At 38.0% G+C, this 19172-nt stretch overlaps 1 protein-coding gene across 1 annotated transcript in view; it reads right to left on the bottom strand.

Annotated features, from left to right (window-relative positions):
- SLC10A7 (solute carrier family 10, member 7) overlaps positions 1-17429 on the bottom strand; it is a gene marked incomplete at its 5' end in the record, with an annotated part of 141895 nt that extends 124466 nt beyond the window's left edge. The window contains 3 exons of the mRNA XM_010296267.1: positions 7453-7528; positions 12233-12369; positions 17347-17429. Coding sequence (XP_010294569.1) covers positions 7453-7528; positions 12233-12369; positions 17347-17429 — 296 coding nt within the window. The remainder of the gene's footprint in view (positions 1-7452; positions 7529-12232; positions 12370-17346) is intronic.
- Between the last annotated feature and the right edge of the window lie 1743 nt (positions 17430-19172).

Below are 19172 nucleotides of genomic sequence, written 5' to 3'. Positions count from 1 at the left end.
CTGGGGCCACCAACAGCCATGCTAAACTATTTGCAGTACCATCCCTTCGTGCAAGAGGGTCCAGGTCCACAGAGACATGAACAGACACATGAACAGACGTCAAAGGAACCACCGTTATTGTTCATGGTAGAAAATAAACCACCTACAAGCAAAGACAAAGCTGAATAGTTTCTGTTCCACTGTGTCAGCCATTTAACACCAATCCAAACATATGCAATGATTGAACACTTCACTTACTATTAAAATTAATATTAAATTAGCATTTGCTTTGTAAGCCAACAGGTGAGGAACAGCAGAACCAGCACACAGCGTGTCGCTGGGTTTCAGTGCCAGCAGACGAGTGCACTGCTCTGCCAAAAGACAGACATTAGAAAATGACCCTTACACAGTGAATGCTGGTGTTGTGCAGGCATTCAATGGATTTAAGACTGCATAAAACACTCCACCGCAAACAAATCGCAACTTTTTGAAGCTGTCACCTTCAGAATAATATTTCTAGTCTTCACTTCTCTCCAAAAGATAGCCTTTCTTTTCAAAGCCTGAGGTAGGGAGAGCAGGTAACACACTTTACTCACCAGTAAAATATCTGCAATCTCTCGTTCAAACAGCCATAAAGGTTAAACAGCAGAGTACAGAAGCTGAATTTTAGGGGTGCAGTTGACCCCACTCTCTGTAAATATTTTAGTAGAAGTATTACTGATTTGTTCAAACAGTTAAAAATGCTTGCTTTGCATAAGCAATGCATTTCATACAGCACTCCCTGCTAAATAAAGGAAGCTCTTGAGCAGTATAATTCTACACTGAATTAACCTGCAGACCAAGACAGATACAAAACCACCTTGCTTTAAAAGGCCACTTTTGTCAAGCATGAAAGCAAGACTTTTTCTTTCCTGGTTTCTTTATGCCACAAACAGCTTTCTGGGTCACTGAATGTCCCATAGCAGACAAAAAACCCCTGATCTCCCCAGCCAGGCACTGTAGAATAGCAACAGCAAAACCTCTGAAAACACTCTTGTTACAAAGTCAGACCTAGAACAGTTGGGCAAACACAGCTGTAAAAACACAAGGCTATGAAGATTCCAGGTAGTTTCCAGCCACAGCCCAAGCAGTTTAGCATAATTTAAACAGGCAATTTTACAACTTTCTTGATTATGGCAGAGCTGCTACAAGCACCCTGGATTTGGGAAGGCTAAATATGAACAAGGCTGCCAAGTTCTACGTCATACATCTTACAGTACATAAAATTGTGCAGTTAAGAGATTTGATATATTTTCTTGCACTTCCCTAATCTTTTATGCTCCCAGGAGTGTAGGAGAGGGGCTTTTTCCACTGGACACCTTACAAGCCTTATGAAAGACCCCAAGTTAGAGGTAGCAGGGGACAAAATTAAGTCTTTTATCGCAAGCCTAACTCAAGCACTGGCACCTTAGGTTTGTAAATCAGCTGCTTTTCAAAAGTGGTGGGAGAATCTGAACTTTGTACAAAGTAGGGAAGTAGTTTGGAGGTGAAATGCTCAAATTTGGGGATTTCAGAAGCCTCGCTGTTAGCCTAAATTTGCTTCCACTGAATTAAGAGCAGAGCTGAATGCCTTTGAAAATCCCTTCCATTCTGAAGAGTTTAGCAGTGTATCTATATCAGAACTACTAGTGATAAACAAAAGAACAGTGAGAGAAGGAAAAAAAAAAAGAAGACTCTGCAATTGCTTTGGGTTGTAGAAGATTTGAGAAGATTACGAGGAACTCTAGAGATATCTAATGGAGCTGCATGACCGGGACACATTATAGTGATGAAATTCATATTGTAAGTAATAATTTGGGCTACTCCTATGCATTGATGGATATAAAATGCACTCACCACTCAGGGAAGGAAAAAACCCTAAGTGTCAATAAATAGTTCAATAAAAACCATCTGCTCAAAGCACAGTAATGATAAATGAAAAGTGAACTCCTAGGATACATAAAAAATTAGACTGTAATACTAGAATAGAGTGGGTGAATTTAATAGCACAACAGCTCCTACATACATACAAGGCTTATGTTGACACAGTTAATTCTTTATATTTGTACATGTGAAGTACAGACATCTTCCCTAAATCTGTCCTCTGACACCCACATACATTTCCCAGAGACTTCAGTGCAGTAGCTTATGGTAGAATTAGTTACACTTTCATTTAGAACTATTTAATCTGTGTGGGCAGACAAAATTTATTACTTAGGAAATTTTTAAAAAGTCATTATAGGTTTTTTCCTTTTACAGTATCAAATTTTAAAATAATAGAATGAAGTGACTTACCCTTTCATAATCAAAACCTACAAATATGAATATTTTAAATGCAATTTGGAAATCAAATCTATTGTAAATTTTGACTTCTATTTAGGAAGTAAAAAGCTCTATTATAGAAGACAACTAAATATGACACATAGTTGATTTGAAGATCTTAAACAATATTGTTTCATAATGTTTGGGTTACCTTCCAAGGGTAAACACTTGGTACACTAGTGCATCAGTGTATGAATCACGAACCATTAGAGCTTGTACTTCTTTTTATTCATTTTATTTTGTTTTTTTAAAAGGTTAATGTACATGTATCCACAGTTCAAAGAACTTTAGATATTTTTAGAGAAATCAATATCTTTCCTGTGACTTTACAGTAGTGTTGGGTTCACTTTTTTGTTTTTACTTAAAAAAAAAAAACCCTCAGAGGAATTTTCCAGTGTTCATTTCTCAGAGAGTACTCATATACTCTTTATTTTAAAATATCAGTTAAAAATATTGCATATGATTTGTTAGCGAACTGTTACTACTCTCCTACTCTCCCTTGATTCTTTTTCCAGAAAGGCTAGCTGTGGACCTTGCAAATTTATATTCAGTTTTATGTTCTATATCTGCTTCAAAAAACAAATCGAAAAATCAATACTAGAACTCTTTCTCTACTTTCTAACTTATTTCATAAATACCTTTCTTCATTATAGTCTATTTCATATTTCAAAATCTTGTCTTGCATATGCAACACCTTGTTTCAGAAGAGGCATAACATATTGACATGAAAGTTGCAAAAAAATAAAACAGCACCTTGGTTAAGAGATTTTGTACAAGCTACAGCTTAATTGAACAAAAAACCCCAATGGTTTTGTTGTGTATGATAGCCAAAGTATTCTTCAATAAAATGAACTGTCTCCCATGATTTATCTGTACAATTCCATCACAGCTCTTGCCTGTTACGTTACACGTTTCAAAAATATGTCATTAAGCTGCCATAAAAGTCATTGCAAATTGTTTTTTCTCCCAAACTGATAATAGACTTATAGATCTAATTTTCAATCTCTTTTCTTCATTACTTTGATTCTTAAGGAGAGTATGACACTTGCTGTCTGAATACTTTGTAGTAATATCTGGCATCTCTACAGCATTTCATACAGATCTTCTGTCTGAGGATCTTCAAGCTTTTAACAGGTTTGTCTTTTCGGCACCTTTAAATGCTGACATATTTATTTGTATGTCTCTTACAGAAATGGATAGTTAGAAGCAGACTTTTAAAGAAATGGGTTTTATAATTTCACTGAAAAACTACAAGACTTTTTGAAAAAAAAAAAACCTACAAAAAAGCCTTCTGTGCTGTCAAATGCTATAGTGTCATTAAAATCCTGACCCTTCATGGCTTAAGAAGGGCAAAGAACAGAAGTGAGGCCTTCTGTTTTTCATTCCAATTTTTTTAACTACATGGACTGTCCTCTTCACAAATCAAGAGACTTCGTGTTACTGATGACAGAAGCAACTAAGTAATTGAGAAAAATATCACCAAATTAAAAATTAGATTTTGATTTCTCACGGTGATCCCTCCTTTTTTGCCAGTGTACATTTGAACATTTTTGTTCTTATAGGGCTTCACATGCATCAAATTAAATTCAATACTTGAAACTGGCTTTGTTAACAAATTAAATGTATTTGCAACAAAAGCTAAGATAGGCTGTTTTAGAAAGTTGTTTGCAGGGTTAATGAAAGTAACCTCATATAGGAAGAGATCACAAGAGGAATGATGGAAAAGCAGGGTGAAGAAGGAGAAACAGAGAGAAGAAACAAAGAGTTATAAGAGAGCTGAGAGAACAAACCACACATCATATAGAAACCAGGGAGATGAGTTGAAACCTAAGAATAGGTCACAGAGTCAATAGGTGTGAATTTGTAGCCCTGCTAGACAAGTTGTATTTCTGTTCATCACATGAAGAACAGTTACTTCCACCAAAACAAAAGACAGAATAGCCATAAATCATTCGCCTCTCTTCCAAAAGCCAAGGTTTCTAGAGAGTGGTGTTTCCCTCCCCACCGCTTACATCCCATTTGCCAACACCTCTCTGGATGGAATGATACTAGCTCCTAGCTATCTTTAGCTTACCTGGGTTTGTACTTACTATCCCAGAACATTAACTTTTTCAACAATGAACACAGTTTAATCAGAATTCACAGTATCAGCATTGTTGGCCAAGGAAGATAATGGTCACCAGAAGTACAACATTTTATTTTGTGCCCTCAGGCATATAGCAATTAAAAAAAACAGATCCTTGTAAGATTAACAAAAATGTCTTTCTTTTATCATCTCACAACCAACTTTCCCAACGGATACGCAGCAAAATCCCCCATCCAAGCAGCCTGTAATAATGGAGGCTCTCTAAGCATTTGACGAAATACTTAATCACCCTGTCCCAGAACAATAAAATATATCTCTTACATAAGGCTTTTCAGCACTGATCTTCAAACACTTCACAAAGTTGCCAGTATCTATTACCACTAACCCCAGAGGCACAATACCCCACTCCGTTTTACCCAACAGGTTAATGACAGAGATAAAAATAGAATCCATGTTTCCTCAGCCCCAGGTGAGTACTACTTCTACCATGCCACAGTCCCTGATACTTCTTTGAAAATAACCCGAGTCCAAACTGACATTCAACATTCACTTCTACTTAGATAAAGAAAACCTAAAACCCTCTATAGCGTCCTAACACGGTCAACTACCACAACCCTCATGTGCTGTGTTTCAAGAAATACAAAGAGGTCTTCAGAGCACTTATTGAGGGTGTGCCTCTACTCGACAGCAGCAGGACACTTCTCAGACTAATTAGCTCACGTGGAGCTCCCACACTATATTGCTTCTGAGCAAGCTCATTTATCTTCATAGTACATTATGCAGCGTAGATATATCCTCAGACAAATCAATTTTCTCTACGAAAGGGATACACGCTTGACGAGGCAAAAGCAGTTTAAGAGACATTATCATGAACAAACACTCTCATAGTACAATAACTTATATTTCCAGTTGACTCTCAGGTTTAAATTCTTCGTATATCAGAATGGATTTATGTTAAAATGGGAGAAAATGCATTGTTCTACTCATATCAGAACGATAAATATGTCAATAACAGCTTAGGTGAAATTTGGCAAGGAGAGATGTGAGAAGGTCTTCTCCTCTGGCATGAGGGATGTGGTTTGCTGTTCTTCAGAAGAAAAATAAAAAATAGTCTGAAAGATGGAGAAGCATCAAATTCCAAAAACACATTTGCATTGGAAACTTCCTCAAGTTTGGCAATAAATTTGCCACACGCTTTGTCTACACTGAGCATGTTAAAAGGGTGTTTCTCTCTTGCGTACCTTCCTAGAACCTGATTGAGAACTCCCAATTCCCAAGACACAATTCTTGACTCACCCTGTCTCTACTGTCAGCAACTATCTGTAAAAAAATCACTAACAAGGTATGCATTTTTACATTCTTCCAACAGTGGCTTGGTATAGAAGAATTAGAGGTTCAAGCTTACTTTTCAGTCATTTACACAATGACTTACACAAGCCTCACATGTTAGAAAGTATCTGGTTTTCAGCTGGTATAAAATACACACCCCTCTACCACTCCAGAAGAATACTACCATAAAAAGGTGAACTCTAATGGCCAAGAAACTAAAGTACCTTTCTCACTCCTGCACACAAATGCCGTATGATATTGCCTTCAACTAACCAATCACACCTTATTTTTTTCCTAAAGGATCTTTTCATTGTTCTACGGATAGGACAGACAGTGCTAACACTGAATGAGCACTCATTCAATACTTCATTTCATCTTCACTGTTCACTATGTGGCATCTTTGTATAATTTGCAGCACCTACATCTAGAATCATAACAAGAAAACTTCTCATTTCTCGGTTGATCACTATTATGTACCTGAATTATTTCCTTATACTAATTACTCCACACCACCTCCATCGGATAACTTTATGATTCTTCTTTTCAGGTAGCAAACTGGGAGACACTGATGTGCATCAGGATTGCCCATAATTAGAAATGCTTGACTTGAGATGCTTTGGGTCTCTCTTCAGAGGATAGAGCAATTAAACAGCACTTTGTCAGTACAAAGTACAACTTCAATCTATTTCAGTGCTATCATGTGTTTTCAAAGCTGACATTAATCGGTCCCAAGAGTCTGAACTCAGAAAATGAGAAGTACACAACTAATGGCCATATTTAAAAAATGTGGTTGAAGTGACTCACCCAACCTCACACGGGAGCTCTATGGCTGAATTAAGATTTGGCTCTAATCCTCCACAACAGCATCCCCACAGCCCTAGCTTTTAGCACTATTCTCTCCCTTCCTCACCTAGTAGGTCTCATCTACCTCTGTAGTTATGAGGAAGCAGATCTAAAGGAAACCAACCTCATTAATTAGCACACCTGGATTAATTTCCTAAATGCTGCCTACCTGGTCTTCCTGAAAATAGCAAGCATTTTGTGGATAAAATAAGAGTCTGAAATGACATCAGCATATGTCATTTTAAGGCAGAAATATAATGTGACCAAACTAAGTTTGCATAAACAACTTAAATTCTGGCATTTCCTATCTGTTGAGAACTTTGCATTGCATCACTGTCAGAGAACTCCACCTTCCCAAAATTTTCATTTCATGCAGTCTCAAGTAACAATCTAAGATTTAAATTAACATTTGTGTCTCCATCACCTCACTTGCTACATTTGCAGTCTCAAGCTTGAGGAACTCCTGCTGGGGGGCCTCTTAATACTAAACACCATCCCAGCAATCACTGCAAGGGCAGGTCTTCACCACAAAGCTAACGGTCTTTGAGGTAACCAGTACACAGCATACAAACATTATACAGTTAGGAATTACAGTGCAGCAACAAGGAGAAATCTCCTAACACCAATTTCTATCAGAAAACTTTCTATCACCTCAGAAAACTGAGCTTCTTTCAGTTTGACCAATGCCAGCAGATAACATATCACTACTTCCCTTGTTTGACAAGAAGAAAATACCCAAGCTTTAATTATAGAATTTTTTACAAACCACAATAGCATCACACTGCAGTCAGTGTTTTGCCACATGAGTTCATCATAAATAAATATGTTTGAACTTCTGTTTAAAAAAAACATTCAAAAACAAAATGAAAACTCACCTCATTTCCACCAACAGCTTTGGTTAAAATTACTGCAGAAGACACAGGAGGTGGCATGCAGCCTACTGTCTGCAAGCTGAAAATAACAAAAAGAAATGTCACATTCCTCACGTGATGCAAACACTATGAAACTTAAAACCTTAAAATACCACACAGTTGAGTAGAAACAATCATTTTATCACCTGTGCAACTCAATCAGTTTGCATTACAGTTACATTACAGCCCCCTGCACCAGGGGCTGGCAGGATTTCTATGCCATCTCTTACCAACCACCAAGTGAAGAGTTGTGTCACCACTTAAAAATCCAAACACTTAACCTCTCCGTGACTCCATTTCCCCATCTGTAGTACTGTATCTACCATTCACAAAGATATCTACACATCTATCACAAAGATAACTGCATCACATGTCCTGATGTAGTAAAGTCTGTAGTGTGTTTTGAGATATTTGTAGCTATTTGGAAAAAAAATAAAATATGGATGTAAACTCCTGAAAAAATTTTCTTGAAAAAACTGTACAGTGATAAAAACATTTACTGCTAAGTAGAGGAGTAAAAAGAAGCATGCTCACTATTTCAGGTTCCCACTACACTTTGTTTTTCATCAATCCAAACTAAAGAAAAAAAACAACCACACACAAAAAAAACCCCAAACAACAAAAAAAAACAACAACCAACAAATCACAATTGAGCTTTTTATTTCCTGAACATTAAAAGTCCATCAAATATTTAACTTTCATGCATGTTTTCACTTCTTAGTAAAACCACCTGACTTCCATTAATCAAAACATCAAAAGCTTTCTCCTGCTTTTTAGAAGTCTAAAATACATTATTGTCATTTTTTCCATTGTTTGTGCAGCAAAATTATTGACGTATATACTAAATGCTGTTGCAAAGTAAGAAAAAAAAGCAGTGAGCTTTCCTTTGTTTTCAAAGATAGTCCACAAAAACTGGTTATTACAAAAATTAGTTGTATCAAATATGTATTTAAAAAAACAAAAACATAACCCAATAGATTACAATTAAATTTGGGGCTAAGTAAAATCAGGCTTCTGAAGAACAACTGTGTTGACTTAGAAGGAACAGTAAGGCATGGAATAAAACAGTCTGCGAAACCCCCAAAAGCATGGAATCTAGCTATGTTTTCAAGTATGGGAGTTTGAGACAGTATTCTAGTTCAGAACAACCAATTACTGGTGGTGAATTGCTTCACACTTATAAGTGTGTTAGTCCATCCCCGAGAAACTCAGTGTCAAAAAGCTGTAGCAAACAGAACTATTAAATCCAAACAATAGGGAGCATATTACAATGCAATTGATATGCTGCAAATATACAAAAAGCTTAAACAGAAGAAACAGGTAAATGACAACGACGGTATTCAGTTTGTCAGCTACAGACACTGTGGAAAAGGAAAGAGAAAACCAACATAAGCATTATATAAATCCCATCACAAAGTGCCAAGCACCATCTTGGAAGTATATAGTACCTTTAGCTTACGGTGAAGTAAGCCATGGAAGCAGAGAGTTTTCAGCACTTAGCAGGATAAGCTTATATTGAAAAGAAATACAGGAAAAAGAAATGGTGTGGAAAAGTTTGGAAATATATACGAAAACATACAGCAGACAAACACATGAACGATTCTGATGTCCATCCCCTACATCAGTTGTGATACTGCTATCTCTCTTCTATATGGTCTCTTGGCAGGCAGCTCCTTGAACTTCTCACCTGCACTAATAAGGGGTGGATTAAGTTCAAAGTTATCCAGAGAAGTATGAAATGTGTGCAAGGGCATTCATTTCAGCTGGCACTAGAAGGGAAAGGTTTAATAATACAATCTCTGTGAACCCTCTCAAATTTAAAATAATACATTTGGAATTAAAAAAAAAAATTCGCTATCAAGCTACGGTTTTAAATATTCTTCATATGAAAATATGAATCTACAAAAAAACTGGTACACACTAAATGGAAATATTTTTAATCAGGTATACTAAAACATGCACCTGTGAACTTTTTTCTTGCTTTGTATCAACTACACACAATACTACCAATATACAAATTCCTCTAATGGCCAACAGATTACTACAGATAACAACCAACAAAATCAGGGGTCCAAACACTCGCTGAAAATAAATAAATCATACCCGTTCTGCTGATATGTTACAGACAATTGAGCAGTAGGGTCTAAAGTCACATATTTTAGATATGGAACTACCAAAGCCATATCTTGTACCAGATCTTTGCATCTATATGCTTCACCTATGCTGTAAATGCTATATGCTAAGAGTGGCAGAAGAGGTGAATCTGTGCAAACATTAATAACCTGCTTCATGGTCCTTTTCAAAGGGATGCTGTCAATATAAAACCTAGCCAGCTAACAAAAAAATTAACTTAAAAGATGCTTGGGGTGATGTCAGTTTCTCCCCTATTTTATATATTTCAAAATAATTGCAAAGCAACAAACCTCCTAATATTAACCCATACAGAGAGGGGAAAAAAAAAACCCAACTGTAAGAAACACAGATGAAAAGCTGGTACTATCTGAATCTGTCCCTCAAATAATATTTACAGCAAAATCGACCATTACAGAGGATGGGAGAATCTACCATTCACTCTGAAGCAAGACAGGAAATAAACTGTGGGCTTGACTGCACCCTTTAGGCATAACCTTGAGTAGAGAATAGTGGAGAACTAGAGTCTGCAGGGGAGCCACCCTGCCAAAGGGTGCTGCATGCCCTTGGGAGCATACGCCTATTTTTCCAGGCCTTTGTGAGGACTGTCAACTAGTTCCCACTACAGGCTGTGCTAAACATGCGTGATAAGAAAGTAACTTTGCCAAAGCCTGTCTTGTTCCCCCTTTTCATTAGAGTACTTTAGAGTTTCTAGGGGATAAAAACTATAGCCGTGGGGCATTAGGATGAACTTTTGTTACACAGAGCAACCAAGGCACAGGCAGTTCCTCACTCTCCTTTCACGCACCCATACAGGGACATGCAAGTACCTGTGTTATCCTAGAATTAGTATAGAGCTCAGTAGCTCCTGCACCTGCACAGCACTGAAGGTACAGCTCCCGTCAGGCTCCCTTTGCCACGCATGCCTTCAGAGCCACACAATGGCTGCTGCTCTGAGCATGTCCTGAACAGCAGTATTTATCAAGAAAGCACTCTTTCGAAACATAAACAAAAAAAACCCAAATACAAATAAACCACCTTCATTAAACTCCTCAATCTGGCCATTCTTTGCATGAAGTCTCAATAAAACAGAGTTACTGCTCTAAAAGGTAACACACAGCCAAAACAGAAATAGCACTCAAGGAACAAGTGCTTGCAAGGCAGCTTAAAACATATGGCAGTATACTAGCTCACTGGTAAAACACAGACACACCTTCATGAAAAATGAGGCTGGTTTAGGCTCCATGTTTAGGGAGATACACATACATTATTTTTCAAAAAAAAAAAAACCATGTAGTTTTACATGCAGTTTCACGGGTGTGTAAGTATATACATACACATATCCTTGTGCATGTAACAGATCACATCCCTTAAACACTAAGAAACAAAGTGGCATAAGAGTCATAGGAAAGAAGGGACGAGAATTGCTGCAAGGAACAAAAACCACAACAGTCTCCTGCACCTTGCACTTCAGAAACTGAGACTCCCATGGATTAGGAGGGAGTTTTGGCTCCCTGTGGCAAATCACGCCTCTGTTCTAGCTGAGGGAAAACTTCACAATGATTTTACTTTGAAGAATAACCTTTACTATGAATAGCCAAATGCAAATGGACATTGTATAGCAACCTTGTTATCTCCTTGATGTGCTAATACTGTTACACAAAACAGTGCTAACTTTTAAATTATGTTGTCTTAATTTCCCCTCCTCAGTATTATTTGGACCACTTCACACTTGGTGGAACACCTGGAGAAGCCTCTTAAAAGAGCATTTTCTGTTGTTTTTAGGTTCAGGTTTTAGGTAAAAACATAAACATGAACAGCTTTATCATTAAACTTTTAAGACAGTGAACTCTCCCCAAGCAATGTTTCACCAAGCAGTAAGAAACAAGGAAACTGCTTTAAGTAGCTTTCTAAAATAATGAATTTCTACATTCAAGCATTCCAGTATAGCTGCATAGCACTAGGTACTGACCTTTGATTCTGAAAAATGCTTATTTTTTTGATTTTTTGTAATCTATCACTACTGCACCACCAATGCAGCTTTAGAAGCAGACATTGGCAGAGTACACAAAAGATTTAAAACACATTGTTTTCATGGTAACTTAGCTTCTGCTCATCCCAAAGTTCTCCTCCTACTTACTTTCTCCTTACTCTCTTCCTTTTTTTCCACCCATAGTTTAGCTAGGAGCAAATACTGAACCCCAATCTGGACACATGCAATACAGACTATTTAAAAACCGAATGGAACACCAATGCATGCCATACACAGTATTTATTCACTAGCTTATGGTTTTCCTTCAGCATTCCTTTTCTTTCCTCCCCACCCTCCTTTTGACCCAGCACAGCACTTCAGCTGCCTTTCGTGAGAGAAAGCCAACCTGTTGCAAGCGCCCCACGTATGAACCTAACTGACCAGACTTTCTAAAAATGAGAACAGGTTCCTGAAAGGATAACCTTGTGCGTAGAGGGTGTTTTCAACAGCAAAGTGCTGAAGCACAAAAATAACCAGCAAAATCTGTTCACAATACAAGTCTTAGAACACCTACTTGCAGGATAAGCAGCCCTTTAAGAAGACAGCTACAAACATATTTCACTCCATTATGCTTAAACATACCCTTTTAAAAGCCATTCATTTATAGGTGTGATTGATAATAGCTGAAGAAAGAGCCATATTGCTGTTGGGAAGAACACAAGTGTAAAAATCTGGACAAAAAGGTGTAGTTTCACATGCATCAAAGCACTTGTCAGCTCCTGCAAAAGAAAAAGAGAGGAAGTTGCAGTCATAACAGCTGAAATAAGATCACGTTTGTGCTTTTAAAAATAGGATCATCTCTACAACACAAAGAGATTGCATGTCAAAAAGGCACCTTTAGGGATCATCTGATCTCCTCTTTAATAATGAAGTACATCCAGACAACATAAAAGCTCTGTGTGCTCCTGGGCATTTTTCCAAAAGAACTGTCCACCACTTCAATAACAGTATAGCTCTCGTAACAGTATCTGTTCAGCAGGCAGCCTTAGCACTTTGTCACTGCTTCAAAACCTGTGTTAACTATGCTGACGGCCTGTTTATTTTATTGACTGCTGATATCAAGAGGAAGGGAAACTTGTATTGTCCATGTCATTTCAGGTTTCTCTAGCCTAAGAGAGCCACAAACTGTGATTCTCGTTTATACATGAAAAAAGGGATATTTACATTACAGTCATCATCTGTGGTGGTTTGTTTTTTTTTTTAAGGGAAGACTAACAAATATAAAAAGCAAAGTAATAACAGGTTTTGATTATTTATTGTATCAACACATAGAAAATTTACAGAAAAAAATTAGGCTGATGAAAAACAGCAAAGAAAGAATACCAAGTCCATAACAAGCTAACAACAGCTAAGCCATAAAATTCAGAGAAATGAAGTGCAAAACACCACTGGAGACTGAGAGGAAAAAAAAAATTAATTTTAAATAGTGTAAGAGCACTCCAGAGAGGTGATCAATTATCCTTATGCAATAAACTCTATGTCTGTTTCTGTCTTTTTGGATACTGCAAGGATCTTCTACACAGTTTCTGAGTACAAGGAAAAAGCCTTGTGCATTTCAGCTCATTTCAACTCTCAGACTGAGAAGAAAAATTCCTTCTTCTCTCTCTCAAAATAACCTGCACTCTTTTAAAGTAAATAATGCAACAGGAAAAGAACTGATGGCACTTTTATTCAAAACCTAATATGCCAGGATTCTCCAGCTGACACCCCAGATGCATTAAAAAAAAAAAAGAACAATTTAAAAATTGTATTTCCATGTACAGTAATGCAGCAGCCAACCTTCAAATGCCACCCTTTCTCAGCTTCAAAACAGTTGAACTTTTATGAAACACAACCAAATATTGCATTTTTGACCATCCACATGCACACTGATGTAATTATACATCCGAAAGCGCTAGCAATTCGGCACCCTGTCCTTGTTACTTCATTTCTCTTAATAAAATTATCTCCCAAATTTGGGTCAAGGGAAAAAAGCCTTCCACAAAAAAAACACAGACCCATTCATATCCTATTCTTAAAGTTACACAAAACATAGACGTGAAACGTACATCTTGATCCAGTTTTACCAAGAAAATACCATTCACATTCAGCCCTTCGTTAACTGAATGAAACAACTTTTTTTTTTTAAATAAAGGAAACTCTTAAGCAGGCTAGTATCACTGGGCATGAAAAAAATAGGCCTTCTTCACACATAACCTGCCACAGTAGCTATGGCATTATGAATAGCTTCACTGTAGTACTATTTCATCTTATGTCAAAAAGATAGCAAAAATAAAATGTCTAGTAGTAGAAACACATCCTGTATGGGAAGATACCTGGAAATACCCATATGAAAGTGTACATTTAAAAAGTAAATAACACAATTGAGAAAAAACAGAGCAGGTGACTTCTTTCAGCAACGCTACTAATTCCTCCTTCTTTTCTGCCAAGTCACCTCCAGCCCCATTTACTAGTCGGCCAATCTACGAAGGAAGCCCCAATCTAGGAATCATCACACATACAAAAGTGCCCTTTTAATTTAACAATTTTACAATTGGAAAATGCCTTAGAAAACAGGTGATTTGACAAAAATTGTATGATACTTCCAAAAGCAAAATCCAAGACAAAAACATGGGAAAGACTGGTTACTGCTTCCAGGGAGCAAGGAAGGCTATTACAACATAGCCAACCTAGTGCACGAAGGAATGCTACATCAGTGAAACAGGACTTTGCAGATCTAAAATTACAAGCCTTTAAAATGTCTCTAGTGATTGCCTTTTAGAATAGTTATGCCTTAGACTGTATCATCATAGAACAAACACTGAAGCAAACAGCCTTCAAGCAATCTACAAGGGCTCATCCCAAAATACATCCATCACTGTAGCCCTCAAAAAAGCAGAAGTCTCAGAAGAGTTACTGGAAGCTGCTAGTTACAAGACTGTTTCTGTACACCAGGTAGAACACGTTACCTTGTCTTTCCCAGTATTTCACCTTTAGAGAGCTTATCCTAGCCTCTCACTGGTCAGTGTGGGTCCCTGTTGCCATCCAGCCATGCTTAGATGGTCATAGCTGGACTCCTCTGGGCAAACACTCACACAGAGCAAACAGTGTTTTCAGCAGCTTGCCAAATTCCTCATTGAAATGGATAACTCAAGCATGTGATTTCATTTTTGGGGCCCTACAGGAAGAATTTGCTTTAAAAGAGCAAGCTATCCAGTCACTGAAAACTGAAAGAGCATTATATTAAGGTGGAATTAAATGTTGTCATTCATGACACAGACTATTTCTACAAATGTAAGAGGACCTCAGTCACCTCTAGTTGTGAAAACCTAACAAGGCCATGCCCAAAGAGGCTTTCCCTGAACGCTGCCAATTGTTTTGTAAAATGCTTTCTTGAAGGCATGTTAGCAAATTTTGAGTATGTGCCTTCACAGCAGATAAAACCAGAAGTGTAACCTTAAAAGAGCATCAGCTATTTCTAATTTTGTCAGCTTTATCAGAAGGCCTCTGTTAACACACAACCTTTTATCATTTCCTAAAGCATATCAAACACTAGTTTCGATTGAACAAATATATTATCCAAGGTAGAACAGCTGACACACAGGTCAAGAACTAACAAAAACAAAAAGCAGAAACCATTTACTTTGCAATCCAATACAAAGATATGTTAACTGACTAATAATACCAACTTCAGGTTGTGCCTTAAACAATTAAAACATGCCCCAAAGTATTTTAATAAAATCATGACCTGGCTTCCTAACACATTTAAGGATTGTTTTTAACATACATTTTAGAAAGCAACAGGACAAGGTACAATGAGTGAAATGCTCTTCTTCCTCTTTATCGTCTACCCCCATGGTAGAAATTCAGAAAAGGCTTAGCTCCTTGATGGAACATAAAGCTGGATGTACAGCACCAGTCCTAACTGATGCTTTACCAAAACAATCTGAGACCTGCTAGCCGGACATAAACATCAACTCCTGTAAAAGCTTCATTTACATCAATATATTGCTTTTAGAACCACAGATGAAAAAAATTATGCAAGTTCAAAGAAGAACGTGACACATTGCCCAGGAACCTGTCAGTAATGTCACCTCAACTGGAAAAAGTTAGACATGCACTAGCATTGAGAATCTCATCAAGACTTTGATAATGCTGCTGATTTCAGTCTCACAGCTGCTTTACAAATACAAAGCTTCAAGGATACAAACTAGTGAAAGAGAAACAAGTTTTACATTTTTTTCTCTGCGTGCAAAGATTCCTAACCCTGAAAGCAGAAAACTCAACTCCATTAGTACTACTCAGGCTTTGTTTCAGGTCCTCTTCTCTATGGAAGAAAGTGGCTCTCCGCAGCCTGTTTCCATTAGGATTAATTAGTGTCCCAGGCAAATAGGCAACATGGTTCTTCCTGCTTGCCCACAAGACCACAAGGCTCTAAATAGCTACTACAGAATTAACTGAAGTTATTCACTTCACTTCTTCTGTGTCCCAGCAGAACTAGAGGCCCTAGTGCCAGAACTGCCAGCAGACACAGGAGGAGAGGGCTGCCATCAATTCAAACACTAGCTCCATTTGAAACGTCATCTCTATAACCATGATACAGGTACAGAAACATTTTTTTGTTCAATGCACATTGTTCATCTAAATCCCAGTTTGCCTAGAAGACAACTGGACAATATAGTGATGATTCTTTTAGGCATTAGTATCATGCAACATATGAATGACATCACCTGTTAGCACAGCCAACAGCGTAAAAGGAATCAAGAAACTAGACTAGCAGAGACATGCATTGTTTCACTTCAACTCTGGCTGCTCCTCTTCTTGGCACGCAGCCACCCTTTCCTTTCTCCGTGCCTCCTTTACACATCACTAGGAGGTTCTCTCCCTTCCTCTCTTCTTATTCCCAGATTGTTCCTGTGAAAAATGTATGACAAAATCTGAAACAAGTCTCACTGTCTGCGATATGCAGGAGAGCATGGGCACTTCAACTCCACCTGTCCACAACTAAATCTGTTTATTGGTCTTGCATCTGCAGAGGAACCCTAGCTGCTGTCCTGTGCCTACCCAATGCATGTGGTAACTGAAAGCCATCAGATCTTTGCCTGCATCAATCCTGTGGTGACTAGCCTAAACGGTTTTACTTAGCACACCAGCAGGTGAGATGAAGGAGAGAGGCACAGAGAGCTCACATCTTCCCTTCTCTTTGTATCCTACAGGTGCATGGAGACTCCACATAGCACCTCTCTGCCTAGTTGCCTACAAAATTCCTACCCGAGGATTCGCACAGTTTTCTGGCCTGTATCTCAACCGAGCAGTGGGGAAGCCAAGGTGCGGAAGGCAAGTGCTAGTGTGCTCCTGGGTCTCGCCCTGATTTGGGTTTAGAACACATCCAGGGTGTAGATCCAGTCTCAAAATTGTGCTCAGCACTTCCATTTAGTCAAAGCCCTGCAAAGTCAAGCAACTCACCCTCTATGGATGGGTGACATTTATTCACACTCTCCTTCTCATCACGTTCATTACTTTGTGAAGAATTTTCTGAAATCAAGGAGGGGTTATTCCATAAATGTCTAGTATTTATCTTCTCTTGTTAGCCATTCTCCCAGCATCAACAACAGCAGCAGAGTAATTAAATATTCCAATTACATTCAAACCTGATCAGCAGCAACATAAAACTTTTTAAGGCAAAATGAGAACGAAGCAATGAAAAATTACAGTACCTCAGTTTTTAAGGAGAGTCCACTGTTAAAGAATATAGCTGAAACAGCAATGTAAGTTATGGTAATTTCTGGTTTCAAAGGTCCTAAAAAACATAGACATAGAGAATAAAGTCAACTACAGTCAAAGAGATAATTATATCCATATATTACACCAAAGTAAATACGAATACTTCGAAAAATACCTGGAGAAAATCTAATCCTTAAGCTCTCTAATAAAAATAATGGGGTTTCTATTAAGTTACAGAAAGCATACTATTCATTTTTAAAAAAAACAAACTAGTGAGTGGAGAGCGAGGTACAATGTCATACAAATTTGGCGTCTGTGATTACAGGCCACTGGGAACTAATGAGTAAATTCTGGAAATGTGAAAATGGGGAATTTTTCACAGTTCTGTCATCAGAGTTATCCCTATAGCGTCAGCAAACTCAAACCATACACTCAAAAATTTTAGCTGCTCCCACCACAGGGCCATTGATAGCATTCACGAATCTACCTCTCACCTTCCCCCACAACACACACACCTGACTGGCTGCCTGCACAGAGGAAACCAAATCATACCTTGCAATGATTTCCTTGGGGCAATACAATTCTGCATTATACCCCCACAACAGGGCTGTGGCAAAACGGTTCGTTCCAGCCCTACAATAACACATTTCAGACACACTGCTGCAGTGAGATCAGCAAGGGCAGATGCCTGCACCTCCAAGGGTTCTACTACATTAAAGCCTTACATTTGTATATATTTATACACTTTTTCCCAGGGAGAGTAAAATAAAATACTTTTTACACTCCTATAAAAATGATGAATTCTCTTAATACACTTTGCCTTCGGAGGCCACCAAGCGCAAAACGTATATACTCATCTTTTCACAAGCATTCAACCAGTTATTATATTAGAAAGAAAATACTAACAGTCTACTTAGGACCAAAGTAATACCCTAACTCTGCAAGTGACAGTAAGTTGTCATGAGCAAAACTGCAGCACCAAACAAGCAAGCCTTTACTCGATGCTCCTGAAGAGAAGATTCTTTCTGCTCTCTTGGATGAATGATACATTGATGGTCACACTGGAGCAAGGTCAACGATCCTTAAATTAGAGGGATCTGATCGTACATCGAGTCTAATCAAATTTGCATTTCAAGCTATTTAAACCAAATTCCTACACTCAGAGAGGACTCTGTGGATGAGACACTAAAGCTGTGTGTGTTAAATATAAAAAATAAACCAAACCACCTATATGAAGAGTAAAGTAAAAATAAGCCCGGAAATGCAAGAGTTAAAAGTTGCAAAAAAGCACATGGCTAGTTGCAAAATTATGGCATGTTAACTGAATAGCGGGAGGGTGGGGGGAAGGCAGAAAAAAAACCATAAATAGTTATACATAAAACTGTATTTTTTTAATATATATATAAAATGTTTCTACTCTTTTAGAATATTAGAGCACATATGTACATGCACATACACACTGGGCAGACAGGTAGTGGGTTAGTTAGTCTGGCTAAGACAGGGGTTCTTCCAGGACTCAGTTCTTCTATTCTAGGATTTTTCACTGGGCTACCTGAACTGCTTTACACGGGAGAAAACTCTATCACTAGAGCCAACCACAGGTTCACAGAGCACAAGGGAACTCCGGTGAGAACAGATCGCCTACATCTCTTGTGCAAAAGACTGATCAGGAAAGCTCTTTTCACAAAGGAACTAAATAGGCTCATTCATCAAATAGGAAAAAACACAAAAAGGCCTTGGCTTATGCCCTGAAGGTGGCAACGGCACAAATCTTTGTTGTTTGTGGCACAATGTTCCACTAGCAGGGATGCTGGACCAT

This window comes from Phaethon lepturus, unplaced genomic scaffold (genome assembly GCF_000687285.1).
Source record: "Phaethon lepturus isolate BGI_N335 unplaced genomic scaffold, ASM68728v1 scaffold13361, whole genome shotgun sequence".
NCBI classification, from domain to species: Eukaryota; Metazoa; Chordata; class Aves; order Phaethontiformes; family Phaethontidae; genus Phaethon; species Phaethon lepturus.
The sequence above is the reverse complement of the archived record's forward strand: the minus strand, read 5'-3'. Positions and strand labels throughout refer to the sequence as shown.